Genomic DNA, 17,124 nt, shown 5'->3' on the forward strand with positions numbered 1-17,124 from the left:
GCAAACTCGATGGTTATAACATGTCATTTTTTTAGGGTTCACCGAGTTTGATTATATCCAGCGGGATGTAAACAAGATCAGGGACTTCTGGGTCACGCTCCGATTCAGCTCCTGGACCAGTTACAGGACAAGGAGCTGAGTTATTTCCATTTTCTTATGTATAGGGTTCCACTAATAGTTTATTCAAATTTTTGTATCGCCTATTTATGTCTTGATTACTCTTTTGAATCATTGTGTGTGTATATAGTATTGTCATGAGAGCAACATTTAAGTTTGATGCGATGCTCTGCCTAAATATGGCCGGAAAAAAACTTAAAGTTTAGGAAAAGTAATGGAAGAATAGATGACAGAACATAGTTTTTATCATGAATTAAATATGTACTTCCGATGCAGTCGTCTCGTCTGTAAATGTCAGCAAACTGTAGAACAGTCTAAAAAGATTTTCTAATGGCCATTAAACATTATGCCTGTTATATTCTCAAAAACCGTGACGAAATGTCCATCACAATAATAAGACAAACGATGTCTTCCATTTGCTTCTTTTTTTGGACCAAAAGTCCAAAACCAGAAGATTCTCAATTTACTGTCAGATGTGGCAAAAGAGAAAGCAGCAAGTCAAGTCTGCACCTTTCTGAAAAGGCTTAAACTGGAGGACAATCTTTGCTTTAAATCTAACGGGAAACATGAATTGGTTGAACCCCTGGAGCTCGTCAGTCGCGTTGCTTTTCGTAAATCACAAAGAACCCTTCCTCTGTAACAAAACGCCGTCGGCTCGGCCTTTTGTGGCCACCTTTCCTTTCTCCGCCCAAACGGTGCCGATAAAAACAAAATGGTGACAGAACGCTGGAGGCAAACCACCGAGACATCGGCACAGGTGGAGGTAAAGAGCCGTCCTCATCTCTTAAGAGGCTCTTCTCGAACCCTCTCGGCCTCTGCTTTCATTCCTCCCATCTCCCCCCCCCTTCTCTGCTTCTCTCCCTGTTCGATCCGTTGTTAAACTCACACATGCTGAGTCTCACCTGCCTCCCATTCTCACTGTGAGCTGGAGAGAGAGGAGACAAGACAGATCAATGTTGAAATCTCAACTAAACTGTGGCAAAGAGCGACTCGTCGGGGAGCCGCCCACCTCCCGTGTGTCCGCCCCTCCGTCGCTCTCCTTTGCCCGTCTCTCTTACGCGTCATTAAAACAAGCAGACATGGGCCCCTTCTGCCGCGCTCTAATAGGGCACCTTGTGATGTGACACAGATAACGGGGGTGGCCCGGGGAGAGCAACTTGAAACGCGTATGCGCGCGCGCACACACACACACACACACACACACACACACACACACACACACACACACACACACACACACACACTCGGCAAAAAGGCTCAGAAGGTGGATTTTGTCTTGAAAGCTCCTCAGTGGTTCTAACAGTCACTGCTGAATCCTGCAGGCTCTTGAGAGCCAGCGGCCGGCCAGACGGATATAGAGATGTTGCAGTGGGGAGGAGGGGGGGTCTCCTCAGCTGGCGGGATGAAGAGAGAGCCTATCCCTCTGTGAAGTGCCACCATCATTCCCTCCCTTTGAGAGCACGAGGAAGAAAGGTAGAGGGAACAGGGCCCTTTCAAGGCAGGGGGGCAGGGGGGAAATCGAACAAGATCAGTTTATGATTCAACTCTGTGTGAGGAAAGACTTCCCTGTGTCTCGCGCCGGGTTGAAAGGACCCACAGCACAGACAGGGAGCTGCCTTCATGTCTGGAGTGGACTGTCTGTCTGTCTCATGAGCTGCAAAGCAACTGGCTTTTTAACTTTGCAGAATACACAAGAAAGTCTGTGTTTTTAATGAAATGACTTCATTACAAGTTTTCATGATAATCTTGTGTATTATGATGGGATGGTTTGAGTTTTATTTTAAAATAAAAATATTTTTAACGGCAATAAAATAAAAATATTTTTAGCGGCAATAAAATAAAAATATTTTTAGCAGCAATAAAATAAAAATATTTCATGAAAATAAAAACCTGAGTTTTGGTACTGATTCCAAAAAAGTTGTTTTTTATATATTTTACTTTCAGATACTTAAATATGTTTTTGTAAAAAACATTTTAAATATTTTTTGAAGAAGTTCTGACGACAGAAACAACTGTCTAAATTTGGCAAAATGTTAATCGAAATCAGGCGCTATCCAGCTCATAAAGCAATCATTATTTGAGTTATCATTGAGAACGTTTAATGTTAGAAAATTCCTAAAATGTCCATCGACTGTTCCCAGAGACTGTGGAGGTCGTAGTAGACTAGTAGAGAGTAGTGAAATATGTTTTCTTTCTCTTATTTTTTTGGTCCAATAACCAAAAACAAGGTTTACATTATATTAAACAGCACCCTAAAAAGCAGCAAATTATCACATTCAGAAAATATCTGCCGTTCTTTTTATGACTTTATGTCTAATTTATGACTAAAGCCATGAATCGATCATCGAAGCCTCACTGATAGGAAAGATTGGCTGCAACGACAAAGTAGATTTCAATGTAACGTGTTCTAATTAGTTCTATTTTTTTGTATTCCTCCTGTATCGTGCTCCTGTTGGTTTCTCAATAGTTGATCTGTCTGTCGGGGACCAAAAGCAGATGTGGAAGGCAGACAGCAAGGGGGAATAGATCCTGAGGTCTGATACGGCAGGAGAAGAGGAGGATTACTGCGGGTCGAGACGGCCCAGGGAGGATGAGATTGAGACGAGGCAAAATCTCTGCTTTGTAAATGGACTTCAAAGATGGCCGTCTCATGTCTTTATGCCTGTCTACCCCCCCCCCCCACACACACACACACACACACACACACACACACACACACACACATCTCCTCCCTGACCTGTAAATGGCAGAAAGATAGCGCGATGGCCTTTGACTCTGTTTCTCAGAGGGGGTCCCGATAATTGCCACGGCAACGGGAATGTCGCCAAGGTCGGTTGATTGGTCGCCAGTCAGCCTGACGAGTCCCCTGATCCCGCCTCCCCCCGCTGATCTTTACATGGCGTCGGTGACACCGCTGCGGTGACACGTATGCAGATTGGTTGTGTCCGCGCGGCCGTCGGGGAGCGTGTCACTAGTTAGCGCACTAAGAGCCGACGTTATTCAGGAGATGGTTCATGATAATGAGACACGCCGGGTCGGCCCTGTAGGAGTCACTACGCGTGTGCATTGATCACGCCTGTCTGGCAGAAAAGAGGGGGAAAGGGAAAATTGGGGAAGAATAAAAGGTAAGAAAGAAAGAGAGAGCGAAAGAAAGAAGGTGGGGAATGAAGAAGATAAAAGAGAAGAGGAGGGGGCGCCGGTGCATAATGTGAGTGAAAGGCAGTTAGAGTGGGGCTGACCTTTCCCTGGCCAGATTAGATTGGCCTGCCAAGACTGTTTAGAGGGACAGATGGCGACACACACACACACACACCCACACACACAGCGGGCCGCACATATGCTCACAGTTAAAACACCTCAGACATGAACAGACATGTGGAAACCTCCACCTTTGTCCGGTCGACGTGCTAACAGGCTGAAAAGTAATATATTATCAGTACAAAAAATCTTTATATATTCTTGTATTGGCGCTAGAATGAAAAAAGAAAAAAAACTCGAACCATCGCATCATAACACATGAGGTTATGATCAACTTAAATACATGAAGACTTATTGATGCGTCCTGCAAAGTTAAGATTTCATTTATTTTATATAGAACCTTTCAAAAAAAAGTTTCTAAATGTTGTCTTAAAAACAAGCATTACCAGAAAAAAAAATCATAACGTTTACTGTCAGAGTACGTCAAATGTCCATTTGAGACTGTTGGGGTAGTGGTAGTATAGGCCGCTAATTTCCCCGAACTCAAATATGGACTCCCGGCTCGAACTGTGGCTGCGTCTCTCACTTGTCGGCGAATGCATGAAGTCCAACCGTTTAATCGTGTTGAACATAAAACCCCCGTAGCCTCAGCAGCCGGGCAGGTTACTGGATATACGCTGCGCCGCCGTTGTTCCCCATATGTTCCTCTCCGCCGCTGGGACCGAATAAAAGTTAAAATGTCCTTTTTATGTGATCACTAAAAACCATGGGCCTGGTGTAAAAACAGCTTCGCTTTTTTTTTTTTTTCATCACTGCGGCTTGCGGCCGCTACTCACGTTCCTTCTCCTTCCTCCTTATTTAAAATATATTTTCTACAGAGAGTGAAATTAGTTGAGGAGAGGAGGAGGAAGAGGAGGAGCAGCAGATGCTTAAAGTCCCAGAAGGTCCCTTTGGAGATGAGCCCTAACGGCTGCTCTGACAAAGACGCCACAGTGCAGCCAGACACTGCAGTTACAGGAAGTCGAGTATCCAGACTCTCACACACACATACTGGGACAGGGGGTTAAATTAGATGGCTGTCAACTCTGCAGAGCGTGTGTTTGGTCACACACACACACACACACACACACACGCACACACTTGTCACATGCACATAGAGCGCACTAGTCCAGCTGAGAGCTTGTAGAAATTGGGATAGGTGTAAATAAGATGGCTGTCAGGCCCTGTCACTGGTAGACACACACACACACACACACACACACACACACACAGTCACATCTCAAGTGACACACACACACACCTCCAAGTGCTCAAATAGTAAGTAACATACACACATGAACACACACACACCTTGCCTACCTAGACAGACACGCTGTAAGTGACAGGTAGACAGACTCATGCGTGAGCACACACACACACACACACCTTCAAGGGGCTGGAGGGAGTAAGTGGCAGAGGGACAGACAGTCTCAAACAAACACTGAAGAGACGTCCTCTAAGTGACGGATGCACACCCGGCTCCGTGGCTAAGTGTAGCTGAAGGGGGCAGTCAGGCAGCGGTAAGGGTTTGTCTGAGCGTTCATCACTGGGTTTATAGAAGTGCCACTCACACGCACGCACACACACACATACACTCGCTCTCTCCACCTCTTTCTCTCAAAGATTGACGGCTGAGGTGTCGGTCTTCATCAGCTCCCCCTCAGTGTTTCAACGCCGCCTCTTTCACTGCACCTCCGTCTCTGACCAAATATTGTTCTACCTCCGTTACGGAGAACCGTAATTGGTCAGAAAACGATATCCCAAGTTGGTCTCAAAATCAATTAATTTCACATATTACCATACATATAACAATCGTTCTTTACAGTGACATTTAGTCGAGGCAGTAAAGCAAACAAAAGACACCTGCACGTCACCATGTTGTCTTTTGGAAGTTATGAGTAATGAAGCTCACTGGCTGCTAAGCGATTTGTACGGGAAAATAATTCCAGTGCGGCGTTTGCACACGTAACATCCAAGCTCCTCTTATTCCTTGTGTTCTACTTTTAGTAAAAGAAGAAGAAGCACATGCTGAAAATTCTCCTCATTCCCCACAGGAACCGGTTTCGCCACGTGTAGCATCAAGGAGAGTGCGGCGGACAGCGATGCCGATCTGGACGTGGACGGAGACGACACCCTGGAGTACGGCAAGGCCCAGTACACGGAGGCCGACATCATCCCGTGTTCCGGAGCCGGGGAGGACCAGGGCGAGGCCCGGGAGAGGGAGGCGCTGCGGGGAGCTGTGCTCAAGTAGGAAGCCTCGGCCATTAGTCGGTGAAGTTAAGTGGCACGCCATGGAAGCTTTTCGTTCATGCCAACCTTTTTTTTTTGGTCTTCTGTGTTGCAGCGGAGGGATGCCCTCAAACAGAATAACGCCCGAGTTCTCCAAATGGGCCAGCGACGGTAAGGTTCTCCAAATGTGGAATTTAGTTCTTCCTATAAAGTATACACGTAGTCATGCACTTGGCAAGAAAAGTCGCCACGTATGTGGTCACCTTCCGGTGTTGACCACGCCCCCCTGCTGTTTGTGTGCTTGCAGAAATGCCTTCAACGAGCAACGGCGAAAGCAGCAAGACAGACCCCAGCACCCCTTCATCCTCCTCCTCCTCCACTTCTTCCTCCTGCGCCCCGCGCACCTGTAAAAATAGCGAGATTGAAAAGTAGGTTACACTTATATATGGGAGCACACACACACACACACACACCAGTGGTAGGCCGTGGATTTTCTACCCTTTTCCCTTCGCCAGCTGGGCGCGGCGCACGTAACAGCGAGCGCTAGTTAGCTCGCGAGCTAACTGGCGTGGCGCATGTAACAGCAAGTGCTAGTTAGCTCGCGAGCTAACAGCGAGCTTGCGCAGACCTTGCGCAGACCTTGCGCAGACCTTGCGCAGACCTGCTTTCCATCGCGCCAGGTGGGGGACAGCAGGTCCAAGTGTTATACAGTGTCCACAGAGAAAGTCTGCAGAAAGTTCTTCTTCAGTTTAAATGGTGGTCGCAACCAACTTGACTAGGTGCATACCGCCACCTACTGTACCGGAGTGCAGATTCAGGGTGCTGCTGCTGAGGTCCTTGTCCCTGTGAAGAATCACACTAGAACCCTATCTAGCTGGCCGTCACCATGTAGTTTAACCAGCTGTTCTACCATAGAGAGAAACAGAGGTGAAATCTGATTGGACAAGAGCGTTAAGCAGAGCGCTAAGCAGAGCGCTAAGCAGAGCGCTAAGCAGAGCGCTTGACCAGCTGCGAAGCCGCCTGTGCGCAGCCAGAAGCTGAGGAGCAGACAAGACAGGAGCTGAGCAATGAGAAAATAAGCTAATAGGGAAAAATAAGCAGATAAGCAGAGGCCTGGTTGTGCTGGATACGGAGCTGCTTCAGCACCTGTGCAAACATACGGGACGAGAAGTTAGTCCCTTGATCTGACTGGACGACCTTCGGAATGCCAAACACTGAGATGAACTGGGAAAGTGCCTTTACCACTGACCTAGTAGTGATGGTACGCAAAGGGTACGCCGCCGGATAGCGGGTACTCTGGCACATAACGGTCAGAAGATAGACAGCACCCGATTTGGCACAAGGCAAAGGACCCACACAATCAATTATCAAATGCTCAAACGGTTGGCTGACTGGTGGAATAGGGCACAGCGGCACAGGTTTTAACGTTTGGTTCGGTTTGCCAGTCAACTGGCAAATATGGCATGTTTTAATAAACCTGGAGACATCTTTTTTTAATAAGAGGCCAGAAGAAGTGCCTCAGAACCCTGTCATATGTCTTCCTCAAACCAGAGTGCCCCGACTCATCATGAGCCACTTTCAACACCGACTCCCGAAGTGCAACCGGCAAAACTATTTTAAAAAACACCGGCTCCCCGACACAACTCTCCCCGTGCCGCACCCACTTCCTCACCAAGACCAAATTCTTAATGACGTAACCCCCCGTACCGGCTAGCACCTCCGCCTCAGAGCGAACCTGACGAAACAGCCTCTCCAAAGAGGGGTCAGCCTGCTGCTCCGCCACTAGGTCACTGCGGGATATAGATACAGGAAAGTCAGACAGAGGCAGTAAGAATTTACCTGTAACCTTCCGTTAACACTTTTCTTTCCTCCAACCCCAACCTCAAAACGGCCTTAACTTTGTCCTTCAACCGTTTATCACCCACGTCAATGCCATAATATTCTGCTATTTTCAGCAGTTGCTCCTTCGTGCAGAGATCCAAATTATTCTCCGAAGGAGAAGCCACAAAGTGGTCAACACTCTCCATAGCCAAGTGTGTCCGAAACCATCAACGGGAGAAAAATAAATGAATGAAAGCTACCGGTGTGTAGTCCACAGCCAATGACGTATCAGCAGCGCGCCCCTCTAGCTGACTACCTCCCCACCCACTAACTAAAACAATAAACTCAACCCTAGTCTTCATGTGGTTAATGGCGGCGGGTATTTATGCACTGTAGCCCAGTGGCGAGGGAAAGCAACCAGAAACTGGCGACTGCCCTGCACCATGGAAGTGCTCCCGAGACTAGACGCTCAAGCCGCGGTCCCCACAGCACTACCAAAACAAAAAACAAAAAATGACGAAACTCAAAGGAGTAACGCCGCTGTACCTGACAGGGGAGCGCCGCTTCAAACTCAATCAAAATCAAATCACACGGAACAAAAGATCCCGGACGAGCCCCCACATGTCACGGCCCGGCTCAGGCGCCGCAACAAAGTACACGGAAGACGCAGCGTTCTGAGCAAAAAGGCTTTATTTGGGTGCGCACGAAAGCTGGCGAAACCCACAAGCGGCCGAGAATGGCGACAACTGAGAGCCTGCTGTCGCTATCGAGAGAGCCCCTTGGCCGGCCCAGAGGCGGAGCTTTATTCCCCCAGGAGCACCGGGCCCAGGTGCGTCTCATCACGCCGTCCTGCAGGAAGCAGAGGGACAGACAAACAGACAGACAGACAAGCAGACAGACAGGGGAGCCGTCACACGAGGCATACGGCGGCTGTTTGGAAACGCATTGTAAAATGTTTGTTTTGCACTGGTACATGTCCACGTGGGGTTACCGGGCCTCACAGGTGGCAGGCGTGCAGGCAGTACTTCAGATGTTTGGGGGCGATCATTAAAGATCAAACATAATTTTTTTTATTTTGTACGTTTGAACAATAGTTAACTTTTAAACAAAACACAGCCGACTAGAAGTATTAAAATTCTGTGATCGAGCAGACCGGCATCGTGGCATTGCATACCGCCGCCTCTGCACCTCAAGAAGTTCTAGTAATGTGATTACAGACTATTTGTTTACCAGTGGAGCAGAACGGCTCCACCTGAATCCAGACTTTCCAAGTCGACTCCGGGTCCCACTTCGGTAATACGAACCTTGTGCACCCACCGAGCGTGCCTCCTGATTGGCTGCTGACAGGTCAGATAGTACTTTATCAGCCCGGTGACACCAGAAAGATGTGACTGTGGCTGGATGGCCGGATTGGACAGAACAAGAAAAATCCCCTCGCCGCGTTTCAAACACACACACTGCCCTAGACTTTATAACATGTGCGTGTGCGTGCAACTGTGTGTGAAAGGCCAGCGCTCTGTAATCCACTCATTTCCATCTCCTCATCCATATTCTGCCACAAGTAAACAATCACACACACACACCCTGTCCCCTGCATGGGTAATAGAGGTCAGCTCATTGCGAGAGAGTAATGTCGGTGGGCAAAGAGAAAGAGAGATTTGGTTGATTGGTTGCTTCTGCATGTCTGGCATATTCTTCCGTTCTTTGACCCCCCCCCCCCCCCCATGCGATGACACACACACACACACTGAGCTGGGGTTCAGTCTGTCAGTCGCCTCCCATCCCAGACCCTATTTCTTAAAGTGATTTCCTTTGTCCACCTGAAGTGCTGTTAAGAATCCCCCCTAAAAATCAGCACTCTCATTTCATTTTTGTAACCTTTCCTTCCCTCATTTCCCCAGACAAATTGTTAAAGGGATAGTTCGTATTTTTTTTGTAGTGGGTTTGTGCTGGGCACGTTTCCAGTTTGGAGAAACGGGAGCAAAATGGGACGGCCCTTTCCGACAGGGACCTGAGGCTCTAGACCAGTGATTGTCAACCACTGTGCCGCGGCACACCAGTGTGCCGTGACAGATCGTCAGGTGTGCCGTGAGAAAATTTCCAATTTCACTTAATTGGTCCAAAAAAATATTATTAAGCTGCCGCAAATAATTTTCCATTGTTGAGCGTCTGAGCCTGCAATATAGTGGCTGGCCTAGTAGTTTCCTAAAGAACAGGTCTGCACCTTGTTCTGCTATTAAACAAACTAAACGACCGTATGCTATTGATCGTACATGACAGCTTGTAATTTCTGGGTCGCGTCTACAACTTTTTCCGCCCCGATGCGATGCACACAGGAGAGCACACAGTGGACAGAGAGAGCGGCGAAAAATATGTCGCGTGCTTTTCACAATGGGATTTGCTGCTTTAAGCTATCACTATTTTAAGCTATGAGCTCTCATGTTTAAAGCCCAACAGTTAAGGTATTTGTAGGTCAAGACAAACATCCAACAGGCTGCAGCCTGGAGCTCCATCAATGACGTTTCTGACGTTTCTGAGGCTCTGGAAATATTCTTCCAAAAGCCCGATAAAGCACACTCAAGTGACAAAGCCTGCTCACTTTGTGGTCATCATTAAAATAAATGAACACTATGTTTCCTTTAAGTCAGTATTTATCAAACTGGGGCGTATTACAGGTGGGGCGCAAGAGGACATGCTGATTTTACCGTACGCCATTAATAGGTCACATGTACATGTACGACTCGCCGATTCTTGTCATTTCGCCAAAAGCCGATCTTTATGAGATCTCCGTGAGGTTGTCTTTTCTGCTGTTGCGTCGCTCAACATGGAGAATGAATTGAGAACGGCTGTATCAAATCTACCTCGTTTTAAAAAGAGTTGTAGAGGAAAGCAGCTCACTGCAGCCACTATTAATGATACAACGTTATGCTCACACATCTGCACTCATTCTGTTTTGCAAAAAAATAGCTTGTTGTTTTCCACAATAAGCTATTTAGTTGTAACTAAATATTAGTTATTTTTTGCACGGATATAACTTTATTTTCATTTTTCTAACAAAGTGATAACACATTTGTTTTTGTCTGCTGGAGCAATCTGGTTTAATTGAAAGTGATTTCAATGTTCTATTATTTATAAAAGCACAGATGGAGTCACTAGTACTGTGAAGTATTACTTTGTAGTACTGTGAGGTGCCACGATGTAGTATGTCCGTCAGTCGCTCCCCCCCCTCCCTAAAGCTGTAAACCTAGAGGAAACACTGAATACTGTGACATTCTGTAACTTTTTGGGTTGTTGGTGTGCCGCGGGATTTTTTTATTGTAGAAAATGTGCCGCGGCTCAAAAAAGGTTGAAAAACACTGCTCTAGACCAGGAGTGGGCAATTCATTTTCCCAAGGGGCCACATGAGAAATTTGGACCGTTGTGGAGGGCCAAACCAATTCTGAACTTAATTCAATTAACTCAATATTAATGTTATTACTTCATTAAAAAACTGTAAATGATATGGTTTTGAGCTGCTACTTGTAAGAATACATGTTACAATAAGGCTATGAAAATAAGTAAAAAATGTAATGTAATTTAAGATTTTTTTAAACCTTACCTTAAATATGTATGTTAAAGACCAGCAATTTATTAACTTTAAACAAAAGCAATAAGTGCTTTTGATGTTTTCCAGTTCAGTTGTTCTTACTCGGTGAGAAAAGTCCAGTCTGTGTTGGCTTGAACAAGAGCATGAAGTCTGGTTGAATGAGGTGGAGATGAAGGACAGCTGAGAGAGAGGATCTGATCTGTTGAACTTCATCACTAGAATGTTTGTTCTTATGTAGGTAGATCCAAAGAGAACCAACATCTTCTGAGCGGCCTCCTCATGTGAGGAAAGTTCTCCTCTTTGAGAGAAGAGTAAAAATCCAGAAGTGATTCTGACTTAAAGTGCTCTGCTATAGTGGATCAGACCGCAGGTCAGATACGCGGCGGCTTTGCGTGATTCATTTTCAATCTGGAGGCGGAGACTGCAGCGCGAGGCTCCTTGGGAGGCGGGGGTCTCGCGCAGCACCCGCTGCTCGCTGAGGACAGAAACTGCAGAACAATACGCTTTCACTTCAGTCTCCAAGTCGGCAACACTGCCCGTCGTGAGGCTGCGTAAGCGCGCGTGTGCGCACACAAAAATAAATCGCCTTCAAAGTAAAAGCAGTGCCGTTTGTATTGCATTCATGCGTGCGCCTTATTTATTTTTCATTTTTGACCGTAAGATGCCCAGGTCTGCTCTAGACTCCGCCAGACTCCATTGACAAAAACAGTAATTCTAGCTAGCAGAACACAGGAGTTTCTGGTCTACCAGCTGTTGATTGGTTAGTTTGTTTGTGTGATTGTGTGACTTTGATCTTTGAAAGGTTTGGTTTGGATTCACCAAAGTCGCGCAATAAAAGAAACTAGAAACTCAGCTAACCAATCGAGGCAGCGGTAGGCTAGCATTAATTAATTATGTTAATTTCAAAACATAACCAACTTTTGTGACAATATGCATGTTTGGCGTCTCCCTGTCCCCTCTGGGAAGGCTTCACCCGATAAATGCTTAATTTAAATGAATCAATCGGCACCATTCGGTGTGTGTTCTCCATATTAAATATCAGCAGAAGGGAGGACCGGTGAATAAAGAGAGCAGCTTGAGGCGTATCGATCAGACACAGCACTGCGAGGCAAGAGGCCTGTGTGTGCGCGTGCGTGCACATGTGTTAGCCGAGCGCTGGGAAGCATTCGATAAGTTGTTGTCTGTGGCGAGATCATCCTTGTTTTGTTTTTTACTTTGTGTCCAAAAGGGAAGAGACGTAGGCAGGTCTGAGTAGAGAGGCAGTGTTCAGACTGTGCTGACCTACTCCCCCACCCCTCTCTCTCTCTCTCTCTCTCTCTCTTACACACACATGCAGTTATTATATTGCTGATGTCAGGCATGGAAAAGGGCCTCTTTTTCTGTTCACACAGCATAGTTGCAACGCTTCTTTTCAGTGTGTGTATGTGTGTGTCCGTCCTTCGCATATCTCAAGAATCGCTCATCCGATCTACTTCACAGCTGGCGGGTGTTTTCCGAGGTGAAGTCCGTGTGATTTGTTGATAAACTTTGAATTAAACATGCGGTGCTGTCTGAGATGAAGTGGTTGCGAGCAGCTCTTCCGTGAGCTGAGCAATCGGCCCGTTCCAGAACTAATGTTGGGGAATATATTTTGACTCATTTTAGCTAAATCGTTCAGTGGGAATTCTCTCTCTCTCTCAAGGAAACTTGATGTTATGACTTTGTTTTTCAGCCAAATCGTAGGCGGAACGATGAAGCCAAACATGCCCTTCATCTAAGCATCCATTTAAAGGCGGCCAACTAGACACTGAATGATTACAACGGAACAAGCAGTCAGCTGGCTGGAACAATTCCCTGCTTCGCTCCTCCCCGCTCGCTCTAAGTGCACGTATTTGTGGAGCTTCTGTGCCTCTCTGTCCCCAAATGAAAATGAGATTTGTCTCCTTTCGTTACATTGATACATTGTGTGTGTGTTTGTGTGTGGGTGTGCGAGGCTTCGCATTGGGGCAGCGTTGGTGAAATCTCTCTCTCTCTCTTTCTCTCTCTCTCTCTCTCTTTCTCTGATCCCAGATGGGTAATGATCTGGTCGCCTCCCGGGGCGTCCTCGCTCTCTTGCTCATTCCCCCGCAAGATAAATGAGCTCTCTCTCACACACACACACACACGTACGAGGCCTGAGACGCTCTTTTCCCCCTCCAAGATAAATGGCCCCTCCAATGCCGCCAATGCGATTGCTGCCAAATTTGGTGCTCCAGCTGGAACAATGCGGAGAGATTTCAATGTGGTTTCTGCAAATAATTGAATCTGTCCTCAATTTAGAAGTGATGAAGCTCGATTTCTGCGCTACACACACACACACACACACACACACACACACACACACACACACACACACACACACACACACACACACACACATTGCCCAGTCACTCGCTTCCCTTTCCCTCTCTGGTTCTTCTCTGTATTTTCGTCGCTAAGTCACATTTCTTCCCGTCCTTTGTCTCAATTTTTCTCAGGCACTTGCAAAACTCTCTCTCTTCTCTCCCCTTCCCATCTTTTGCCATCTGAGACCTACACATACACCCTCTCTCGCTCTTTCTCACACACACAGAGATCGGACTGAGGCAGGGGAAATCAATAGTGACTTAAATGTTTTATCATGGTGTGTCAGTGTAGTTAAGGCCTTGGTTAACAGGGCGCAGCAGAGAGCGATGCTCTAAAGGGATTTACTGTCGCTTTCTTCACAACACCTGCGCGGGAGACATTTATCATTCCCCTACCTGGTGGATGAAAATGTTTAGCCAGGATATTGTCTTTCTTCGAATTAATTGTTACGTAATTTAATAATTTACCACTCGTGTCGGGGCGAGAGAGAGATAGAGTCTGAGTGAGGCGAAAATCTAGGTAGACAGTAGATTAAGACACAGGGCTGATTGAGATGGATGGCGGAGGTCCTCGGCTACACACACACAGACATACAGACACACACACACACACACACTAATGAAATGAGCAATAGCATCGCACACGTTGGGGACAGAGCGCTAAATAGAGGGGAGGCGCGGCCATCTATCTGTCTCTGTCAGGCGCCCCCACTCACTCACTTGCTCGTCGTTACAGGGCCGAGTGGGTTGGGCTGAGTTTTTTTTAAAGTTGTATTTCGGTATTGGTTCTGCAGGTTTTCATGATGCCAGGGCTTCAGATCAAGGCCCCGGCTTCGGTTACGACCTACCAAGGTGGGGCCGCGTTACAGAGCAAACAGATAGGTAAATATGTGGAACTGGCGGGACGGCCGAGTGCACTCAACAGGGAGGCCAAACGTCAGTTATACGCGTAGCCTGAGCTGCAGGTTTGCCTTCAGAAGTTTTTCCATCTCTTTCCAGATCCATATGGAAGCCCAGAGGTGTTTGTTGTAATTTTTTTCCACAAGAGGCCTACGTGCCTCACTAAAGCCTAATTTAGTAGAAATGTTTGAATTTTGATCAACAACAAACAACAACAAACAATTTTGACCAGACTTAGAAAAATAATCTTTCTACACAAATAATCCAACATTTTATACAGAGTATGCTCCAATGGATCATCAATAATATAACCTGCATTCACTCAACCCTTTGAAAACCAGGACCAGATCACACAAGTTGAAGCACCGTGAATAGCTACAGTCTCGCACTGGGACCCCCTGCTCGCAGGAAGCTGCTCCACCCCTCTCTCGACAATTTAGACGGTCTAATTCTCATGCCTAACATTTTTAAGGTCACAACCCAAACAAAGCGTTAGCTTCTCTCGGTAAGTCCACATGACATGTTTGCCCGGCCAGGTCCCGAAGCGACCTCAATTTTTGTTTTAGATATTTTTTGTTGGCTCGCAAGACCGAAAAGGTTGAAAACCCCTGAGCCAGCTTAAACCAGTGAGTCACACAAATAGCACGGAGGGTTTAAAGTGAAGGATTTCTTTCTTTCGGTTCTTGCTGGTGGAGAGAGGCAGTTTATCTCAACGCTTGTCACATTTTGGGCCCTGGAGAGTTGCCTTTCTTCCTTTTTCCTTTCCTCTGCACTGAAATCATCTCCTTTCTACCTCCATTAAATATTTGCACTCCCCCTGTCCCCTTGTTTAGATGGCCACGGCCGCATAAAGATAGATCAGGATGTCTTCTTTTTTGGTTTGTTTTTATAGCTTTGGGAAATTAAACAACTTTTCCAAGTGTGGTGCTCCATAAACCAGCTGTGCGAGATGAATATTCATGATGGAGAGAGAATAGATGATTGTGAGGAGACGGGAGAGGCCGTTGTTGTTGAGTCAAATTCCTCTTCCACCTTGGCAGAGTTGTGTACTCTGCTGATCGGAGGGCTTTATTGGAGCTTTTAAAAGAGAGAGCGAGCGAGCCTTGTTTTAGGGACAAGTCCGGCCCCGGAGCCCACTAGCCGTTTTATAGGCCAGCAGGCTAATCAAGGCTAAATGGCTTTTTACGAGCCCGCGGCTAATAAGAGGAGAGGGTAAAGCGGTTTATAGGGCGTGGAGTAGCGAGTCGGTCCGGGTGTCCCAACTAGTGTCTTTATAGACACGGGACGTGCTCACGAGGGAGGAGCAGGAGGGGGTCGGCTTTTCACCCACAGATGACGCTGCTGATTTTGTAGGGTGGCGGAGCGGCTCGGTGTCCCGACCAGACAGTGATGCGCACGGAGGACAGAGAAGTGAATCTCTCTGAGCGTCTTTGACCCCATCGAATCATTCCACCGTGTAAGGGGTATTTATTGCTATTGGAATGGGTGATGCCGAAGGAAGGAACCATCAACTCTTATATATCATCTATAAAATGCCAAAAGTAGGGCTGCGAGTGTTGGAGGAAGTCTGGTGATGGTCATGCCCACCTGAAATGTTTTTAAACTTTTAATTTTGTCGATCAAATTACGGCTGCAACTAGCGATTATTTTAATAATCGATTAATCAGTTGATAGTTTTTTCGATTAATCGATGAATCGGATTTTTTTGAAAGCATTAATTTCCAACCCTTTATTCAAAAGCCGAACTGACAGTGCAAAACATCTTCAGAAATTGCACAAACAGGTTGCTTCTTGAACATCCCTGAGCTGTTAATTAAAAACATATAATAAAAATGGGCTAACACAAAAAACATATACATGTATGCTTTACATCTGCCAAATTTATAGGCATGTGAGCCCTTTTTACTGTAATTGATCTCCTTGGAGCAGAGGCTGCATTTACATACCCTGCTTTATCAATATGTATGAAATACTGGGACAGTGGGAAGCTGTACTGCTCCTCTCACGTCTGTTTTCACATCCAGCTTCCGACCCAGCTCAACTTCATCTCAGCCCTGCATCAAGCTGCGCTGCATATAGAGCGTCCTCTTCAAACTATTTCAATCACATCATCTTATCAATATCTGACCACAACATCACATTGTTGGCTAAGCCCAACTGCTTGATTTGATTCATTCTACTTTGAGTAAAAAAACAACCCGCAGCCAGATCCTCCGGTGTGCCGGTTTAACGTTAACGAGTGACAGCGTGAACTGAACCAGACCGGGGGGTTGCGGCATGTTTCATCACGTTACGTTTTTTTCCAAGCAAGACTGAACTGTAACGGAACATAACGTAACATACACAACCCAAGCACGTTAGCCAACGTGATAGCAAGCTGACTAGCTTGCTATCACGTTTGAGGGAAATGAAGACGCTGTAGACATCTTTACGCTGATTGGCCAAGACTCGACACGTCACATCAAAGATCTTTTATGCGAAGATGACGACCTCACTCCAATCTCAGAAACACTGCAGGCCAGTTGCTCCGCTCTTCTTTTTTTTTCTCCGCGACGAAATAAGTAGATTTGTGGAAACCTGCCTCGTAAAACGGGAAAGTTCTACTTTCTACGCTGTAGCCTCTGCTGCCTGAGGATGCGGCAAATTAAGCCATATCCTTGGTGCACACACACTTATTAGCCACTTATCGTTGTATTCTGCTCTCGCCCTCTCCTCTCGCTCTCTTCTCTCTCTCCGCTTGTCCTTCCCCATCCAGATCAATATCATAGATCAGCAAGCTGCAAAATGACCACATCACCATAAACACACACACACACACACACACACACTGATATTGCATCTCGCCAGAGAGCGAACGGACGGCTATAATAA

At 46.5% G+C, this 17,124-nt stretch overlaps 1 protein-coding gene across 3 annotated transcripts in view; it reads left to right on the top strand.

Moving 5' to 3' along the window:
* Positions 1-17,124, top strand: part of rnf220a (ring finger protein 220a) — a gene marked incomplete at its 5' end in the record, with an annotated part of 142,949 nt that overhangs the window by 118,540 nt on the left and 7,285 nt on the right. For all 3 annotated transcript variants that reach the window (XM_079217436.1, XM_079217437.1, XM_079217438.1), the window contains 3 exons: positions 5,409-5,601; positions 5,699-5,754; positions 5,891-6,011. In XM_079217436.1, coding sequence (XP_079073562.1) covers positions 5,409-5,601; positions 5,699-5,754; positions 5,891-6,011 — 370 coding nt within the window. The remainder of the gene's footprint in view (positions 1-5,408; positions 5,602-5,698; positions 5,755-5,890; positions 6,012-17,124) is intronic.

The sequence above is a fragment of the Taurulus bubalis genome, assembly GCF_910589615.1.
Source record: "Taurulus bubalis genome assembly, chromosome: 1".
Taxonomy (NCBI): Eukaryota; Metazoa; Chordata; class Actinopteri; order Perciformes; family Cottidae; genus Taurulus; species Taurulus bubalis.